The following is a 20,852-nucleotide window of genomic DNA, read 5'->3' as shown; positions in this document are numbered from 1 at the left end:
GAAGAGGTTGAATTTGTTAGTATCATATTTTCATAAAGGAAAGTTCGAAACGATCTCGAGAAGTTTGTGATCTGTCCAGCGTCCCCAAAATTGGGTCTGTCTCATCCCTCAATCTTTTATTCAAATTGAAAGTGTTTCAAATAAACGATTAAAAAAAAATATCCTCATAGAAGAGAAAGTAAGGCATAGCTAGTTATGGCTTTCTCACCTCAATTCAGCCTCCGGCGAATAGGTAGTTTTTTTTATCTAGTTACTCTGTTGCAGCCAGTAGTTATAGATGTACTACTTTAAGTTCCGTTATTGAATTCGTATAGTTTTGAGGGCTTTGTTTCACACTGTCAAACAATATTAAATCGTTTAATTTGGGTATTGGTATTGGTAACTTGCGTAATACATGCCACCAGGTTGATACTCTTAGTCATAGATTACAAAATTGTAGCAAGGTAACAGATATTTGACAGAAGTTGTGTGAATAAATAATCAAAATATGCTGCCTTCACCCTTTGTCCTTCAATGCCACTAATTTAGTCCTTCATCCTGGTTTTAAATATTATCCTACTGCTAAAGCATTGGTGTTATTTGGTTCGTTGTTCGATCAATGATGTATGTCTTAACCATGCGAGGTCCTTAACGATTGTGACATTTGCCTTGCTTACCTCACACATTCCACCATTTTATCATTACAACCATTTTAGAATTTATTTTAACACTTTTAACTTGATCGTAGTAGTTGTGCTACCATAAACAAAATGTTTCGGTGAGTTTTTTAAACAACTTTTTCGTTATTTTCATATTATACTATACTTTATCTGCTTCTGTGTATTTGCTAACTAGCTTATAAATAAAAGCTAAAGATATTAGCCTAGTGCTAAAGCGCCGGACTTACAAGCGTAAGGTCGTGAGTTCGATACTCATTTGGGTTCACCTCTTGCTATGTAATGATATATAGTATAGTGCATAAATAATTATGCCAGTAAACTGTTTTCCCATTCAGTAAGCATTTATTCGTATGTGTAAACAAAGTTTACTTGTTTGTAAAATTCTGAAGCTTAATATGAATGATGTCACGTTGTAGGAGAAATTTCCTTGAGGTTTATATTAATTTATGTGAATGATAGTTGTTGCTGTACTTATGGGAATAAATGTAGATATTGGAGTAGGCATATCACGCACCTACAGTTTTATATTTTAACGTATGAGTAGCCAACATTACTTGCAATCAAATAAAAAGCAGAATCAGTCTGTTAACAACATTCAGCATATATCTGAACTGTAAGTAGTTCACATGCAAGATCACGTCGAGAAAAGGATTATTTTTCCATCTATCTTGTCTTCGAATAAGCTGGATAACGTAAGATTGTCACAATCCAGGCTACCTTGTTATGTAGATTGTTATTAACACGCATGAAAGAAGACTGATGAATTTTGACATCAAAATTTAAGTAAGTTATTTAGTGTGAGTTTAACTAAGAAAGCAATTACGTTGTTTCAGGTGTAGTTCAGCTCTATATTAGAAACAGATCATATTTTTTTACACAAATAATAAAATGGAGGTGTCTAAGATATATGGGTAATGGCGATTGTAATGATCATTTCTTCACATATAATAATGAAATGTTCAGTCCATGGACCGACATATGTACTTTAGTATGGAAATTAGTTAAGTCCTATATCGTCTACATAAATATAGATACAATTTAGATAGTAAATGAAAGGTCATCTTCTTTGTAGAAAAGTAGTTATATGGAAACACCTCCATAATTCTGTTCCATATTTCTACAAAATTTTATGTATTACCACAATAGTATCAGACATTAGTTTACCATGAAATATATCGTATGAGTGCCTGGAAACAGCTCCCATTTAGGATGCAGTACTTTGTGTCTGTATTTTAGATACAAGCGTTTACATTTCCTTACTGTATCATATTATATACCTGCATTCCATTTCCTTGTTTGTTGATTGTTTCTACGTTTCCATAATCATTATTTTTCCAGAAAAGGGAATACGTTTATTACACTTAAGGAAATAATTTCTGATTCATATGAGAAATCTCATATTTCCAAGCAGTTGAACAAAGGATTAAGAGATACAAGAGAAAAACATTTTACTTCCCAAAATACTGAAAAAAAATGTAGCCAGAGTTCAAATTCACTTAATGACGTACTAATACGTTCAGGTGAAAAATCTCACGGGTGCCAAGAGGGCGAAAAGAAATTTACTAAAAGTACAAATTTGAAAAAACACACGTTAATACACACAACTGAAAAACTAAATACTTGCGAGTATTGTGGAAAAGGATTTAATAAAATATCAACTTTCGTAAATCACTTGTTTATACATACAGGTGAAAAACCTCACGGCTGCCAGGAGTGCGGAAAGAAGTTTACTAGAAGTTCAAATTTGAAACAACACATGTTAGTACATACATGTGAAAAACTTTATAGGTGCGATTATTGTGGGAAGGGATTTAATCGAAGATCAACTTTAGTAAATCACTTGTTTATGCATACAGGTGAAAAACCTCACGGGTGCCATGAGTGCGGAAAATTTTTTTGTCAAAGTTCAAAGTTGAAGAAACACATGTTAATACACACAGGAAAAATAAATTATACGTGTGAAAACTGTGGAAAGGGATTTAATTACAAATCAAATTTAGTAAAACACATGTTAATACACACAGGAAAAATAAATTATACGTGTGAAAACTGTGGAAAGGGATTTAATTACAAATCAAATTTAGTAAAACACATGTTTACGCATACAGCTGAATATAGGCACACATGCAAAGAATGCAAGAAAGGTTTTTGTACAAGTACAGGTTTGGCAAGACACATGCTAATACATACAGGTGAAAGAAATCACATATGCCAAGAATGTGGAAAGAGTTTTAATAGAAATTCGAGTTTAGCAATACACATGTTAATACATACAGGTCAGAAACCTCATATTTGTGAAGACTGTGGAAAGAGATTTTATTTTAAATCAAGTTTAAAAAGACACATTTCAGTACATTCAGGTGAAAAATCTCACCGCTGTCAAGAATGCGGGAAGAAATTTTCTCTAAGTACAGGTTTGAAAACACACATGTTAATACACACAGGTGATAAACATTATAAATGCGACAACTGTGGAAAAAGATTTAATTATAGATCAGATTTAGTGGTACACATGTTCAGTCATACAGGTGATAAACCGTACACATGCAAGGGATGTAAGAAACGATTTTCTAGAAGTTCAAATTTGGCAAGACACATGCTTATACACGCTAATGAAAGAAATCACAATTGCCAAGAATGTGGAAAAAGATTTAGTGTAAATTCGAGTTTGGAGAAACACATGTTAATACATACAGATCAAAAACCTCTTATGTGCGAAAACTGTGGAAGGAGGTTTATTTATAAATCAAGTTTAAAGAAGCACATGTTAATACATACTGGCGGAAAACCTCACCACCGTCACGAGTGCGGGCAAAAATTTAATGGAAATTCAAGTTTGAAAAAATATATGTTGATACACACACAAGGGGTAAATTTTACAGATGCGATAGCTGTTGAAAGAGATTTCATAACAGATCAAATCTAGTAAAATACATAATTAATCATACAGGTTTGAAACCTCATATGCTAAGAATATAAAAAAATTTCTAGAAGTTCGACGTTGCCAAGACCCCTACAAATAGACAAGTTTGTCAAGACGCATCCTAATAGACAGAGGTAAAATCAATCACACGTGCCAGGGATGTGCGAAAAGATTTAATGGCAAATCACACGTTAATACATACATGTAAGGAAACTGATGCGAGCGAAAACTAGAAAGCATAAATCAAGTTTGGGAAAGCACATGTAAAAACATACGGTGAAAACCTCTTCGCTGCCAAGACTGCGGTAAAAACTTAGCCGGTTTTCAAGTTTGCCAAGATACATTTTAATAAACAAGTGAAAATCATACTGGAGAAATCTGGAAATAGTTAATTGGAAAATGATCTTGTTAATACACATATAACTATAGACAGGTGACAAACTCACGCGTATTAAGTGTGCGGAAAGGAAGTTATTTGAAGTTCATAATCTGCGACACACAATACATACAAGTCAGAAACCTAATACGTACCAAGAGTACGAAAAAAAATTAGTGGCTTTAAGTTCGAGGAGAAACATTGTGTACAGATAAAAATATATGTGACAAAAGCAAACAGCTTTAATGCAAGTTAATATTTTCCAAGGAAAGACATGTTAAAAATGTCAACGTATTTATTGAAAAGTGAGCTCCAAAAAATCATGGTAAAAGTTGTAATATATCATTACAGACGAGGTAATGAAATTTTCGTTTTGGAGGGACCCAATATTTTTTGAACGTACTGCGTACTGTAGATTTTTCAATATATAATTTTCGGTCCATATAGTAAGTTGTTCTTGTTTTCTGTAGAACAGTGGTTCTTTATTTTAATCAAAATTAATGTGGAAGCTTCGGAATCTAGTAGGAATTAATTATATATCCTGGAGTAATATCCATATCTTTATTATATCTTCTTTTGATGTCAATGCTGTACAAAGGCATTTCAAATGGATGAGTATTAAAATTATTCATCATAATGCTATACGAAAACATAGGCCCACAATTGGATAGAAATTGTTGAAATTATCCACCAATCTATTTGGCAGAATAATTTAGACCCCCTTCGTCCCTCCGAGATGCCCATATCATCCCAAATCGGGTTTCATCCAGTTTTTACTATTTTCCATTCGCTTTATATTTTCCGCCGCCAAAACTGTTTGTTCTGATTGGAACTATTTTCGACGCTCTAGTATTAAGGCGCACATCTTGTCACTTCTCTATCTGGAAAGAATCAAGCAACACTACCAGTTTGCTCCGAATATATATATTGGGGTCCTGTTTAAGAATGCAGTATAATAAGGTAAAAAGAGTTTTAATTAACAAATAAATCCGTCTGGAGCAGAGTCTCCAGAAGATTGCATTTTCATTTTAAGAACAGTTAAAAATCAGTGAGATATGAACTTCAACTCGTTCGACGCCATGTTTGTAAACGTAAATAGTGATGGACAGGATTTACCTTAGTGTGTAATCTTTTGCAAAAGAACAGTTTTGAAGAATAGTGTTTCCCTTGATCACTTCAGTCATCCTTACAAACTTCTTGTTAGTTTACGATAGGCCTGTCCTTCCATAGCTTCTGCGTGTACGTACAATTTTGACTTTCTTTAATTATTATTAACTCGGCAGTATTTATAAGTTTCTTTATCGTTAAATTAATTTTCATGATGTCAGAGTAAGTTAACACATACACTCCCATTTTTTCGTAAATTCACCAAAACTTCCAACAGAAATGGGTTGGACGATTTTTTGTCAGGGTTCTTTTCTCTTCAGGAAAAGGACCCTTACCATTAGTAGTTTCAATATGTCCTTTCTGGAGCATTGAAAAGGTTTCTGTAATTGGAAATCCATGATTTAATTAGTAGTAGGGCCATTGGACTCTGATTTTTCCGTTTCCTTTTTCCCAGTTTATAGAGCCGGTTTAAGATGGTGAAATTTGTTGATTTGTTTGATTCACGTATATGTGAGCTGTGTAATATTATGGATTAACATGTGTTGTAATATGTATTAATATTTGTTTTCTAAGTTTATGTGGGATGTAGTATGTATGTGTGTATAATTTAGTGATTTGACTGCAAAATTGATGTGCGAATGAAAAAGTTATTTATTTCTTTATCGACAGTGTATTTTTAATTAGTCAGCTCTTGTGGTCAGTTGAAGTGGATAAACCGATTCGCAACTCCAATTCATAATAATACTCTACCTTAATTCCTCATTAGATTGCTTATATTTTTCGGGGACAAAGTACAAATTTTACTTACTAGTGCAAAGTTTGTTCACATACAACTAATGCCATCTCGCGCTGAGTAGAGAAATATTCGGCGCTAGGTCTTTTTACTCCAATACTTAGTGAACTGGTCAACACAAAAATGACCTCTTTTTGCCCTTAATGATGAGTAAATATTAGTTCTGGCCCATATGAATAGGTATTTAAAAAATTTACATTGTAAATCAATTATTGGATTTTGTATTATTCATTGTATTTTCCTGAAAAGCACAGTCATTTATATATTCCAGTAATAAAATTATTAATAATAGTAAAAAATTTTCCCTTTAATTTGAAATTTGTTTATATGGCATCGTTTTTGTTGTTAGGCTGCAGTTTCGAATTGTCTTACTGCGTTGCTTTCTGTGAACGATCGCATCGTTGATATTTTCTGACATATAATTGAATGTAGTTAAGAGTATTGCGTTTTCATTGCCTACAAAATAATTCGAAGCCGTAATGAAATATACTATGACTTTTTATGAAAGAATTTGATATCTGTTCATAAAAGCTCACGCTTGTTGATTAGCGTACTAGAATAATATGTTGATTTTAATATCTATAATGAGACTGCTTTGAATAGTCTTGGGCGTAATGATAAAGTATAGGGTGCCTGCAAAATAAATCGACGTTATAGAAATGAATAAATATATAGATAAGTCAGTAATGATAATATTAATTATATATATGTGTATATTGAGTGAGTATGAATAAATAATAGGACACCCGCGCATATATGTGCCAGTTGTGACTTTTACTACTAGGTATTGATTGTTTTCATGTAATGATAAATATTTATTACGCTAAGCATTACGCCAGGGTATTTTTGTGAGGATGATGTGATGTACAAAAATGAGGGACTGTATTTTCACTTTGTGGCTTCACTTTTGATAGTAAACATACATGCGAACTGATCATCCGGCCTGACGATACGAATAATGGTCATATAGCAAAGGATTCCGAATATTCTCCAGTTAATTACAGAACAGAATAACAGTTTGCAGAATTGATACAATTTAAATATAAGCGCTCAGTTTATATTTGCGATACTCTTCTGAAACTTGTTTTTCCTTTTCACGTCACCTGATTAAACTAAGTTCTTTACTGTCCGCAGAGGTGACGAAGAGGATAGGATCTAATAATATAGAAAATTTATTACAGTAGAATTTTTCTATTCCGTAGGAGGGTGTCGATCCCCCCTCTAAATATTTTCATTTTCCTTAGTTTTAAACTAGGTAACGATTAAAATTAAACGACACCTTAAGGTTGGCGCCCTTGCGAATGTGGTAGCTACTAATAAGATTTGGCAGATAACTTACTAGTACAAAGTTTATTTCATTTAATTTTGGTAATTTTGGTAAATCCTAGTTATAATTTTCTGTTTTATCGACGTTACTCTATTTTTCCATTCCTTACTCGTAACTCTTAGTTTCTGAGGGGTAGGAAATTATTTAGAAATTCTAAATTAGAGGCCCCACCAACCTTCCGGTAGTGCCGGGGTCTCCAAGGTCTCAGCCAACTGGAATTGTTTGTGGGCTTGGAGATTTTTTTCTTAGGCTATATATTTAGTAGGCCACTTTTCTCGGCATATGAAGTATATTCGGATGTGTATTGTTGTAAGTTGAAATTCGACCAGTTATTCCCGGCGGGAGCTCATGTGGTTCGGATTCCACGTTAATCAAGAGGTCCACTTCTCATATAGCCTCGCTACTGAACGGGACGTAAAACTCAAAATCAATCAGTCGACCAGTTATCTTTGTAGTTTTAATGTGTTAGCTTATTCCTTCTACGGCCCTTGCTTTTTCTTTCTGTCTCTTCTCTACGTATCCTTCTATTCTCTTCTTGAAGATTTTTTTTTTAATTTTTCAATCTCCCCCCAGTATTGAACTTGAATGAAATTACCCGATAAGTGTCGTAGTCACTGTGGTATAAGTGATAAAACTTTTCCTTTATAATCCATGAAATGGAAAAATGTCTAAGTAAATAACAGCACTGACTAAATATTTGTTGTTTGCGAGTTTTAAATATGATCGCATATGTGTACATTGGAACAAAAGGAGGCTAAATGCATGGACACCAGAAATGATGCTTTAATAGTATGTGTGATATTATAGCTTGTCTAAAGTACGAGAGAGAACTCGTAGAATTAATAAAAATTCTTTCTATATGAGATAACTTACACTTCCATTCCCTCACGAAAAATGATTCACATAGTGTTTCACCTACAAATTTTCTATTTGGTAGAAACGTCTGCTTGTGTGAACCCTTTATATTTCGTGTACAGTATTATAATATTTGTACGAAGGTCACTACGAAAGTTTAGAAATACGCATTGTTGTGGCACAGTATTTGAATTCCTACAATTTCGTTCGGTAGTAGTATCCAGAGCGAAGAAGCGAAGCAAGTTTCAACTCGCCTCGCTTATCGGTGTGGCCGTATCGCCTTCACTTGTTTGTTAATGTGAGCAGTATTCGGCTGTCTAAAAGGGAGCTCGAAAGAAAACATTTTCGAGCAATGATCCTTTACGATTTCAAAAGTGGTTTGAACGAGACACAAAGTCTTGACCGTTTGCAGGGGACATTTGCGGACCTTGCTCCTTCCCGTGCTACAATTTTTCGGTTCGGTGAATTCAGAAGAGGCCCGACATCGCTTAAAGATGAAGAGAGAGCTGGGCGTCCGGCAACAGCTGTGTGAGATGAAAACATTGCCACTGTGGAACAAATGATTCGAGAAAATCCTCGAAAAACTTTCAAGGACATTGAACCTACAGTGAAAATTTGATCGCCAGCAGTAAAAAAAATTCTTCATGATCATCTTCGGCTCAGGAAGGTTTCATCTCGTTGGGTGTCACACTTTGACTGAACAGAAGAAGCGCATGCGTGTGGAATGGTGTGAAGAAATACTTGCAAGATTTGATGGAGGCAATTCTCGACACGTCTCTGACATTGTTACTGGTGATGAGACTTGGATCTATCAATTTGACTCTGAAAATAAACGCCAGTCTACAGTTTGGATCCTTCCAGACGAAAATCCGCCCACGAAAGTGAAACGACCGCGAAGTGTGGGGAAGAAAATGGTCGCAACTTTCTTCTCCAAATCTGGCCATGTTGCAACTGTTCCACTTGAAGAACAAAAGACTGTTACTATTCAGTGGTACACCACTGTTTGCTTAACGAAAGTGTTCCAGATACTTCAGGAACGGCGTCCAAGAACTCGATTGCGTGGGATCCTGCTTCATCATGACAACGCGTCCGCACACACGGCCAACATCACAAATCAGTTTTTAGAATCTACGGAGGTCAAACTTATGACTCATCCCCCGTATAGCTCTAACCTGGCCCCCTGTGTTTTTTTTCTGTTCCCCAGGATAGAGGATCGCATGCGTGGGAAGAGATTTAGCAGCCCTGAAGAAGCTGTAGTGGCTTACGAGAATGAACTTTCAACACTTGAAGAAAAAGACTGCCAACACTACTTCCAAAAGTGGTTTTCGTTTCCAAAAGTGTGTACAGTGTAATGATGAATACTTTGAGAAAATGTAAGTGTTAAATTGATTTTAAGTATGTAAGTTATTTCACATCTCGGGGTGACTCACGTATATGTATGTTTGTATTGTGGTATTTGTTAAAAATCACAGGCGTTACGATTTACCTTCAAAAATTATAATTTCTGATTTAGTGTTGTAAAGCGCAAAATGGATAACGTAAAGGGTTGTTGCATTTGGTATTGTTAAAAATCTACGGTAACTTTTAGGCACTAGTTCCAAATTTGCCTTCCACAGATTTTCTTTACTTCCACTTTTTTTTTTCATCTGCACCATTTGAGGGATTAAACTGAGTTAAATACCACAAGAGCAGAACGCTGAAAAATATGACAAGTAATAGAATATATGGCAGAGGCGTAGATAACTAGCCCATCATATGCGTACCATTAGTAAGTGTAGTATTCTCTAAAAGGTAAAAAACCAAGATGTTACTTATTGGCAAGTTTCGCAGGGTTATTGTGAAGTTCACGCACTTCTTACATACAGCATTGCGTATGGTTTCGTATTACAAATTAGAGAGCCCCCAACTGGGGGGTCCGCACCATTATTTATACGCATAAACAATAGTGAAGGTTAAACAAGCTCTTAAGCACGTCTTACTTCTACAACTCTCACCCACTACACGCTTATAAGACATTTGAGGTCCTTCACTCTTCGACAGGGTTGACAGTGTAAATCATAATAATGTAGCAGTTTTTTAACTGTTGGAATATTTTTTCTTGAAGAACACTGGCAACGCTAGTCAATCTTAACGATACTACTGGCTATAAAGCGAAACAGTAGGGCATCGTAGCTCAGTGGTAGAGTACTCTTAAAGATAGGGTCCCTAGTTCAAACCTTATCCAATTCAAACTTCAACTTTTAGTGGACAACAACGTGCTCTCAGGCTTTCTCGGGTTCTCCAGTTTCCTCCCACATTCTCATTTCACCAATTCTTTCATCATTCTCATTCACATCAGAGAAAACACTAGGTTTTTCCGGGTTGGACCCCTTAAAACTAAGGATGGGCAAAACCGGTTTTTATAAAAACCGAAACCCGAAAAACCGACATTTCGATTTTCTCCAAAACCAGTTCGGTTTTTCACCGAAACTGGTTTCGGTCTTCTCCAAAACCGGTTCGGTTTTTCACCGAAACCGGTTTCGGTTTTCTCCAAAACCGATTTCGGTGAAAACTTTTTGAAAACAAATAAAACTATTTCTGTGGAAATGGATTCGGTTTCCGGAGAACAACCAAACACCATTCTGGCCAGAAATAGAACTTTGGAAAACAACGGAATCGGTTTTAAAAAGAAAACTGAAACCGGATCAGGTGAAAAACAACCGATTTTGGAGAAAACCGATAACCGGTTTCGGAGAAAACCGAAAAACCGGTTTTTGTGCCCACCACTACTTAAAACCCACCAGTATTTTTGATATTTTGGTTAGTATATTATTGATACAACTAAGCTGATCTCATTAGAAGTGATTTTTACTAAATTTTGGACAAATACATGAGTAAATAAAGCTGCATTTTCGAAAAAAAGTGCTTCTATCCGTAATTGAACTCACAAAGCATCAGAAGTGAATTTCCAACAATAAAACCATTTATTTTACAAAACAATATCTTTGTTTTCAGTTAATATATTTGATATCAATATTTGCCAATCTGACAATCTTCATATTTTTGAATTTTTTTTTAAAGATAGTAAAGCAAGATTCTCACTTATATTAGTTGGTTGTTCGACAAACTCTCCCTTCCTTGGTAAAGGGATAATATAAATATTAAATTTTGTTGTGGTGTACTTCATATAACTGCGTATATCAATACAGAAATTAGGTTAGTAACACCGGCTTTTCACTATAAAGTTTGCTGAAATTCTGACACAAGGGATACTGCTGGTATTTTGTAAAATTCATTCATTTAGTCGATAGGTTAGTGATTTTAATTTATGTTTCAGGCCAAAAAGATATTGATGTGAAGACCAATGATTCCAACGAATTAAAAGAGTTAATCCTGGAGGAGTCACAGTACAAAATCAAAGCATTACAATACAATTTTGTACAAGATGGTGAAGAGGTGTGCCGCTTTTGGATGTGTCAACAGAGTAAACAACACGAGTCCTTCAGTAAGCTTTCATAGGTGATTTTCTTTTTACGTTTTACGCCTAAAGGCCCTCCGCACAACGACCGAAGCAGCCTAAAAACCAACATTTTTGGAGTACGATTATATCGCTATTTCAAAGTTGAAAATAATCGTCGGCCCCTCAAGCCAAGATCCGCGTCACGAATGCACTGCCAGAAACATGATATACAAGAACAAGAGTTTTTGGCTTTGCAAGAGTCATAGAAAGCAGGATGTTAATGATAGGAAAATAAGCTTTTGAAGTTTTCCTTGCAAAGAGGCCATTTAAAGGCGGAAACTAGTTGCTTCTGAAAAATAACTCTACCAAAGGGCTTATAACTTAAAGAGTCTAGCGCCCATATAGCAAACATTATTATGAACGTTCAAGTCAAAAGTAAGGGACGGAAAGTTGAATGTGGAACCTAGGTAATACTTGGCGCAGTTCATTATGTACAGTGTGACTCAAGAAGAAGTAATGTTTCATCACATATGTCATTATTGTCTTCGCTGTATGCTTGGTCAGTCGGGGTGATGGTAAGGCCGGTTGTCCAGCCGCTTTCGGCTTCGATTATCCCCTTCCCCATTGGCGCTCTTTTACCAAAATCTTTTTGGCCGAACGTATAAAGGTCATGTCATACAGAAAGCAAGCGAGCGACAAAGCGATGTTGCAGATTTGTTGGTGTTTCTCAAGCTTCAAATTTTATTACTGAGGGTTACCCAGCGTTTCCAACCGTATGCTGTTTCAGATGCAAGTGGCTGTTGATTGCTAATTCACGAAATTTAGGTTCGATTGCCAATGGGACCTCATGCAAGAGCGCTCGCCTTTGACGCGTATGGTCGGAGGTTTAAAGCTCGCTGTGAGTCAATCGTTTCTAATAGAAATTCGAGTACTGGTTTGAATGCTACGTTAAGCAGTAGATTCCGTCTCTGTATAGTCTCAGTGCTGAAGAAGAATGATAAACTCCAACGAAACAAACAAATATTTGATTCCCACAGGAGTTGCGATCCAGTGTCGTGACGCAAATTTGCGAGCTACCTGGATAAAAAAGTTTGAAATGGTTAAATTGTTGAAGATTTAATTGTAACTTTTATACATTATATGTGGATGTAGTAAAATTGTTGATGATTGTAATGCTCCAGATGATCTCTGGAGTTTCTGCAATAAAGCATTATTATTATTGTAATAATAATAATAATAATAATAATAATGGTAGCGGACCAAGATGCAGAATGTCAGATGTCTGGAATAGACAAACTATTCAGATGAAATTCCACCGAGGCGATACAGTATTGTGTCCCAGGTTTTCATAGGCCTATTGTGCCAATTGTTTATTATAATTATTGTTATTTTGGCTTAGATAGTCATTAACCGAGTACGGTTGTCATTATAGTACAACTAATGAATCTTGTTTTCATTTACAGATTCCCAAAGAATACTGATTTATTGAACTTATGGGTAAAAGCAATCAATAGAAAAAATTGGAAACCTTCAAAGTTTCAGCTTGTGAGTTCTGAGCATTGTAGTGTTGAATGTTTTGATCGTACCGGACAGACCGTTCGACTAAGGATTGGATCAGTCCCAACAATATTTCCAGCTTATCCAGAACATTTGAAGAAGGTAAGTAAAATGCATATGTTGAATTAAAGCAGCTGTGCTATCCAGCCGTTTCGCTGGAATCGGTTGTTAATGTATCTGTAGTTTGCAAAACTGTTTGTTACAGTACCATATCAAACGTGAGTCAGGCAAAGCTAAGCATCAGATTAATTCAAAACAAAAGCTCCATTTCTTCCAGTGTGTATGTAAACGTGTTAAAAAATTAATCGCACACATGCACATGATACAGTAATAGTGTATTTAGTCGGCAGTATTTTCAATAAAAAATTCCCATGTCGTAATTCTTTAATTGCTTATATTATTAAGTTTGTTGAAATTGGAACCTTATATGTGTCATAAACGTGTCGTGAAATCTGAACAATAATAGGCTGAATTTTAGCAAATTTCATAATTCCATATCTTGTTTATTTCTACAGGGTGCGGCACGTAAAACCGGCCCGTAAAGTGAACACATAAAATGTAATGTATAGAATATGATTAACTACAACACATAAATGAAATGTAATGTATTGAATATGACTACTCACCTTCACAGCAACCTTCACAGCAGGTGCTGAAAGTGTCCTCCGCCCACTTCAACACACATGTGAGCACGATTGAGGAGATTCATATATACCCTTGTCAGTTCTTGTGTTGTAATGCTATTGGTGACATCCTGGATCCTGGTCTTGAGTTCTTCAATTGTGTGTTGATTTGTTTCGTATACTCTTCCCTTTAACAGTCCCCATAAGTAAAAGTCACGCGTGGGCAAGTCTGGTAACCGACGAGGCCACAAGCCTTTGCTGATTGTCCTCTCTGGTGTAAACATCTCATGCACAAGGGACAATGATGCAGCTGATGTGTGGCATGTTGCACCGTCCTGCTGAAAGTAACATAACTGACGCTCCTCTTCGGTCAAGTGTGTATAAAACTCCTCCAAGATTCCCATATACACGTCACTGTTCACTGTCGTCTCAAAGAATATGGGCCCAATAACGCGTGTGGTGGAAATGGCACACCAAACCTTCTCATCATGCAAGGGTACCTGGTGGATTGCGTGTGAATTTTCTGTCGACCAATACCGGTTGTTTTGGGAATTTACGTACCCAGACAGGTGGAACCACGCCTCGTCACTCATGATGAGCATTAGTGGATCCAAGAAACCACTGGCAACATTGCTCAACAGCCATGAACAGAAATGCACCCTCTTCTGCAGGTCAGGCTCCTTCAGTTCTTGCACAACACTTATCCGGTACGGTTTTAACTTCAGTCCCCTTAAAACACGTCTGCAACTTCTCTTACTCGCATGAACCTGTTGACTCAATCTCCTGGTTGACTTTCGAGGACTTCTTGTCATTATCTCCTCCACCTGCATCTTTAATTCAGGTGTGCAGACAGATGGTCGGTTGTTCCTGGGAGCATTTTGAACCGATCCTGTACGCCACCATTTTTCAATCAATTCCTGAATGGTGCTTTTTGCTGGCACAGAACGTCCTAAAAATTTCTCCCGAAACAAATTCTTTGTTTTCACAAAAGATCCAGTGAGAATGAACCCTTCAACAATGGCAACACGCTCGGGTATCGAATACGACATTATCACACACTGACACACACCCGGCTTAACACAACGAGGCCTTTTTCTCAACTGGTTTCGACAAGTTTCACTGGCTGCGGCTGCACGTGACTGCTGCAGGTCACGTAAGTCGACCCGACCTCGACACGCCATCTCTTGGTAGGAAGGTAGATTATTTAAGTGTTGCCAAAAACACAATATACCAGAATATTACGACGGGCCGGTTTTACGTGCCGCATCCTGTATTAGTATATGGAGTTTGTGTATTGCAAATTTCATCTACGAGGAAGAAGGGGGGCATGGATAATTGAAGGCTGCTATTGGCAGACGAGGCATTTGCTCCGCCACTATGAAGTTTTATTTAGTCCTATACCAAATCAAAGAGCAGGTATTTCATACTAAGCTTGCTCATGAGCCAATACTCAGAGGCAAGTGCTGCTTCCTATTATTTATAAGGGCGAATGTGGGGTCACATTTTCTCACTTCGGAGATAAGCCGTTTTGAAAGTGTAGAGGATTCTGAAATTCTTAGTATGTTATTGAAAATCATTTTGCTAGTACAAAATATGACCTACATGTATATCATCCTAGTGTGTATGTAATATTTTTCCTATAAAGTTCCATGACCACGGATTTCCACATTCACAAATTGATACAGTATAAACTCTCAGGCTAAACTGCTGCACGTAGAGGAATGAAATCAGCAGGGTTTGAGAAAAAATCACTCTTTTTCAAGAAACCCATTGCACCTTTGCTCATATGGATTTTTTCGAGTTTAATTGGGTTTTCATTGAATATTTAAATATATTTGGGACAAAAGTGTTAAAATGTGATTTTTATTTCAAGATGGTCATTGTTACAATGTGCAACGACTTTCTGCTCCCTTTCTTTAAAAAAAGAAAGGCCGCCATTTTGAAATTTTACGTTTTATCAACGCCAAAATCTATACAGCAAATTTAGAATGTCTCGTGCTTTTGCCCTGAAAATTTCAATCTGAAAGATCGTAAATTGCACCCTGTAGCGTGGTACAGACAGACAAACGAACATATTTAGATCAAGTTGTCCCAGGAGCCGCACTGACATTTGGCAAATATTAATACCAAATATATTTATTTAAAACAAAGATGTAATTAATGTTTTGCTAAATAAATGTTTAAAAATGTCTTATATGAAATTAAATATTTTCCGGCGTAAAATAAATGGTTAAAGTTCACTTCCGATGCTTTGTGCTTTCAATTACAAAAATTTTACGAGCACTTGTTTCGTGACTATTCTTTCCTGGAAATTAATTTAAAAGAATTAACAAAGAAATAATTCAGGTTTTACAAAGTAAATGTTTCAAAATGTCTTAATTGAAATATAATATCTTCCAACGTAAAATTAATGGTTTTATTGTTGAAGAATTCACTTCCCGAGTTTTACATAAGGTCATAAAACAGGCAAAAATGTTAGAGAATGATACTTACATTGGGAAAGCTTCCAATAAAATGAAAGCTACATGGCAAATTATTCGGAAAGAATCTTGGGAACGAAAACCCTCCTCTAAGATAACTAGCGTTTCTTGTCAAAATAAAATTATTAAAAATCCGACTGAAATTGCAAATGCTTTTAACGATTACTTCACGAATGAAGTGGAAAAGCTTATCACTAATAACGTGAACAATAAACTACCTAGCAAACAATACGTTAGTAGACATAACGATATTTTCGAAAAATCATTGTTCTTGCACCCAGTAACTAGTCAGGAAATCTTAAATACTACACTGAAAATGAAAAATAAGAGTTCTTCAGGATATGATGAAGTTCCTGATAAAATTCTAAAGCAATGCTCCTATGAAATTGCTGATATCTTATGCTTTATAGTAAATAACTCTTTTAGTAGTGGCGTTTTTCCTGAGGCATTGAAACTAGCAGTTGTTAAGCCCTTATATAAAAGTGGCAAGAAAGATCTTACATCCAACTATAGACCAATATCATGTCTGTCTACCTTCTCTAAACTTTTTGAAAAACTTATGTATATAAGACTAGTTAGCTTTCTAAATAATTTTAACTTAATATCTCCTGCTCAAAATGGCTTTAGATCAAATAAGTCTACTGAAACTGCTCTTTACTCCTTTCTCTATTCTGCTTTAAATTCAATAAACGCTAAGAAATATACAACCGGCATATTTCTTGATCTTAGCAAAGCTTTCGATACAATTGATCATCAAATTTTACTTAAAAAATTGCAAGATTATGGTATTAGGGGAAATGCTTATGACTGGTTTAAATCGTATATTTCCAACAGAAGGCAAACTGTTGAAATTAACTGTCAAACTCAGGGAGTAAGCAAATGTTATTCAGATACAAAAGAGTTAAAATTTGGAGTTCCTCAAGGTTCCATCTTAGGCCCTATTCTATTTTTAATATATATAAATGATTTGCCACAATGTCTAGACTCTGCTAAAATTGTTCTCTATGCTGACGATACAAATATTTTAGTAACTGGAGAAACTTACGTTGAGTTATGTAATGCAGTAGATTCCACCATGTCTGCCGTCAGTGACTGGATGGATAGAAATAAACTAATACTAAACACAACAAAGTCTTCGTACATGTGCTTTCACGTAGTAAAAAACGAGATAAGAAAACGCCCTTGTGTAACAATTAACGGCAAAACATTGAATTACGTCTCGGATATAAAATTTCTTGGTCTTTGGGTGTCAGATACATTAGATTGGAAAATTCACATTCAAAAATTATCTAGTAAATTGGCTCAAACCTGTTACATGTTAAAGCTTTTACGAAATAGTGTCAGTCAGCATGTTCTGCTCACAACTTATTTTGGACTTTTTCATTCTAAATTGAAATATGGTATTATATTCTGGGGATCTACTGCACTGCTAAATTCCATATTCGTTTTACAAAAGAGAGCTTTAAGGTTTATGACCGGAAGTAAACCTCGAACTTCTTGTAAACCTCTATTTAAATTTCTTGAAATCTTACCTCTTCCATGTTTATATATATATGAACTTCTAAAATTTGTAAGAAAAGATATACAGACAGATACAAGCAGCTTCCGGTTGAACTCAGATATTCATATGCATAATACAAGACAAGCGTCTGATCTTCATGTAGAGTCCTCACGTTTAAAAGTACATAAGAATAGTACATTTCCTATGGCAGTGAATATTTATAACAAGCTTCCTTCCACTTTAAAAAACAAAACATCTGGTTTCAATAAAGCAGTCAAGTCCTACCTACTCGAGTACTGTTTCTATTCTGTAGAAGAATATCTCGCCTGTAGTAAATAAGGTTTAAAGTATATATATTTTGTATATCTATAATGTAAGGTTTTATTAACTGTTTTGTTGTTTTATATCGATGTATGTAAATTAGAATAATGAAAAATTGTACCTTTTTTTGTACATACATTCACACTATTTTAATATTGCATGTAGATCTAAATGTATACATATGTACACATTCAGTGTTCTTATGACGTGTCCAACTCATACGTTCACGTTGTGAACAATTTGTATGAAAAAGGATGAAAAATAAATACAATACAATACAATTTGTGCGCTCTATTACAGGAATTTCCCTAGCGCATGTTTCACGACAGATTTTTGCTGGAAATGCAGCTTTATTTTCTCATGAAAGTGTCCAAAATCTCGTAAAAGTCAGTTTGACTGTGACCAGCTTAGTTGTACTGATAATACCTAGGTACACTAACACAAAAATTCAGAAATCCAGGTAGGATTTTTCTGTTGGTTTCAACCCGAAAAAAACAAGTTTTTTGCGGGGGGAGGCACATGGCTATTTCTGGAAATTTGGGGCGAATATGTGATTTGGAAGAGTATTACGGAAAAACGAGAAATTTTGGACAAATCACTATCTTAAATCCCATGTGGCCGCCAAATCTATTTATTTATTAAAAAGCCCAAACCGATGAGGCTGGAGAAGCAAAATTCAGGATCGACTAAACTTTTTTAAATTGCACTGTGTTTTTGAAGCTACGTATGTTACATTTCTTAAGCTGCAAGTTTTAACATATATTCGGGCTGATTTTTTTTTTTTTTTTTAATATAGAAGAAATTACAGCCCAACAGCTCCCAAAATGTTCAAGCACGCCAAGCGGCTTTTTGCAAGGGTGCGTGGTTATCATACCACAATTTCCAGACACGTTACTATTGAGTTATTTCTCAACTAGGCTCAAGACGAGACGGTCTTCCTTCAGTTTTATCATCAAATCAATATTTTAGTTGTATTTAAATTTATTCCGTAAAGTTTAATTTTGCACACTAGTTTTAAAATTAGGAAATTTCTCAAAATCTCATGGCACCTGTATAGACGTAATTATATTTTTATTATGTACTAGCAGCGTTCACCCCGGAACGCAATAAACTTTGTTACTTAGATAATTTTTACTTTTTCGCTTTCAAGTGATATGATAAAAACCATAGAAGATTGCAGTAAATCTTAACATTATATCGCCTGTCATTTATGTTAACCCGCCCCGCTTCGCTGCGGTCATCCCGGTGCTGGCATATTGTAAAAGTGTCTGTAAAAATAAGCAAATCAATTAAAAAATTTTAAACAGAAGATTCAAGCTATTTTCCGCTGTATATCGCCTGTCATTTATGTTAACCCGCCGAGTGACACGGTCATGCGGGTTGCATATAAATACGTTTATTTTTACCTATGATGAACTAACAAAGGATTTGTGGACACCTGAATGGTCAATTATCTCAAGACACTGGTAATTGAAAATTAAAGTGATATGATAAAAACCATCTAGGGTCCAAATCCTAATAACCCCCCAAAAATGAAAGAAATTGGTTCAGCCGTATTAGCGTGATGAGCGGACAAAGGATTTTGTACGTTCTCTTTTATATATATAGATTGATTTATTATTTTTTTTAATGTCAACATTCATTGATTTTTGTTACATTGTTTCAGGCAACAAAAAAGTGGAAACCTACAAACGTCCGATGTGTAGATTTTGAAGATCAGAGCATTCAGCGTGAGATTATTCAATCAAGCAAGTTAATTCCCAGACAAGTCGACAATCGTAATATGGTGTTGCAGTCGTGTAACACAACTTTACCTACCTTAAAGCAGCCTTCCCATGGTGTTTCTAATGTTGATACACAGTCACTTGATCCTTCTTTCAGTGGAACGGAATTAAAACCACGAAAAAACTTTTGAAAAGGAAGTTGTTTGAAACAGAAACCAAATGTATGGAATCCAGAAAGAAGATGAAATCATCGTACTAGAAGAATAAACGTCTCAGAGAAAAATGTGCAAGTATTCAGGATATTGTGCAAAATCTTAGAGAGAAGTGTATGATAACAGAAGGTACTTTAGAAATGTTGTTAGAATCAGTACCCCTCAGTGTTGAAGGTAATGCAGTGGTGAAGTCGCTCTTGAGTCCATCGGGTAACAAAAACTTTGATCTGGCTCTCCGGTTTTCCGTTGACACTTAACTTCTATTCCCCAGCTGCATATGCGTATGTTCGTAAACTGTGTGTTACCGCATCCACGGACTTTAAAAAAATGATACTTTTCAGTGAATGGAAATCTTGGACTATGTAAAGAAGCCTTCAATGCAATGAAAGAAAAGGTGCAAATAGCGAAACAACATAACAAATGCATTCAAGTGTCATTAGTTGTAGATGATATGGCAATAAAACAACATGTCGAATTTACTGGAGAAGAAGTGTCGGGTTACGTAGATTGCGGTACTGGAGTGAGTGATGAGAGTATGCCAGAAGCAAAAAACGCTGCGCCTTATATGGTTGTGGCTTTGAACGATTGTTGCAGTTCAAGCATTATCATTAGATGAAGCTTCATCAAATTTCAGTATGGTAAAAGATCTTGGTGCCGACCTTTCAGATGCAAGTAACTTAAAATGTAGTTTTCTACACCCTTCAGACAACTCCAACAGTATCAACGTTTCCTGACGCTTGTCATATGATTAAACTCGTGAGGAACTGCTTTGCGGAAAAAAAATCTTGATTGTTGTTGAAGGACGAATCGTACGCTGGGAATTAATCGAAGCACTGAACGAAGTTCAGACCTCAGAAGGGCTTCGTTTAGCAAATAAGTTAACCAAAGCTCACCTATTTTGGCAGAAGCAAAGAATGAAAGTCAAACTGGCCTCACAAACACTAAGTTCTTCTGT

General features: G+C 35.6%; 1 protein-coding gene across 2 annotated transcripts in view; it reads left to right on the top strand.

The window, feature by feature from the left end:
• LOC145664835 (uncharacterized) overlaps positions 1–19,891 on the top strand; it is a 35,484-nt gene extending 15,593 nt beyond the window's left edge. The window contains exons 2-3 of one of the 2 annotated variants that reach the window (XM_081731838.1): positions 12,943–13,138; positions 19,628–19,891. In XM_081731838.1, the coding sequence (XP_081587964.1) occupies positions 12,943–13,138; positions 19,628–19,876 (445 nt within the window). In that variant the 3' untranslated portion in view covers positions 19,877–19,891. Of the gene's footprint in view, positions 1–1,997; positions 6,629–12,942; positions 13,139–19,627 lie in introns of those variants that run through there. The other variant, XM_081731837.1, reaches the window with a different exon arrangement.
• The last annotated feature ends 961 nt before the right edge of the window (positions 19,892–20,852 follow it).

The sequence above is a fragment of the Thermobia domestica genome, chromosome 11, assembly GCF_964235325.1.
Source record: "Thermobia domestica chromosome 11, izTheDome1.hap1.1, whole genome shotgun sequence".
Taxonomy (NCBI): Eukaryota; Metazoa; Arthropoda; class Insecta; order Zygentoma; family Lepismatidae; genus Thermobia; species Thermobia domestica.
This window is presented reverse-complemented; position numbering and strand designations above follow the sequence as displayed.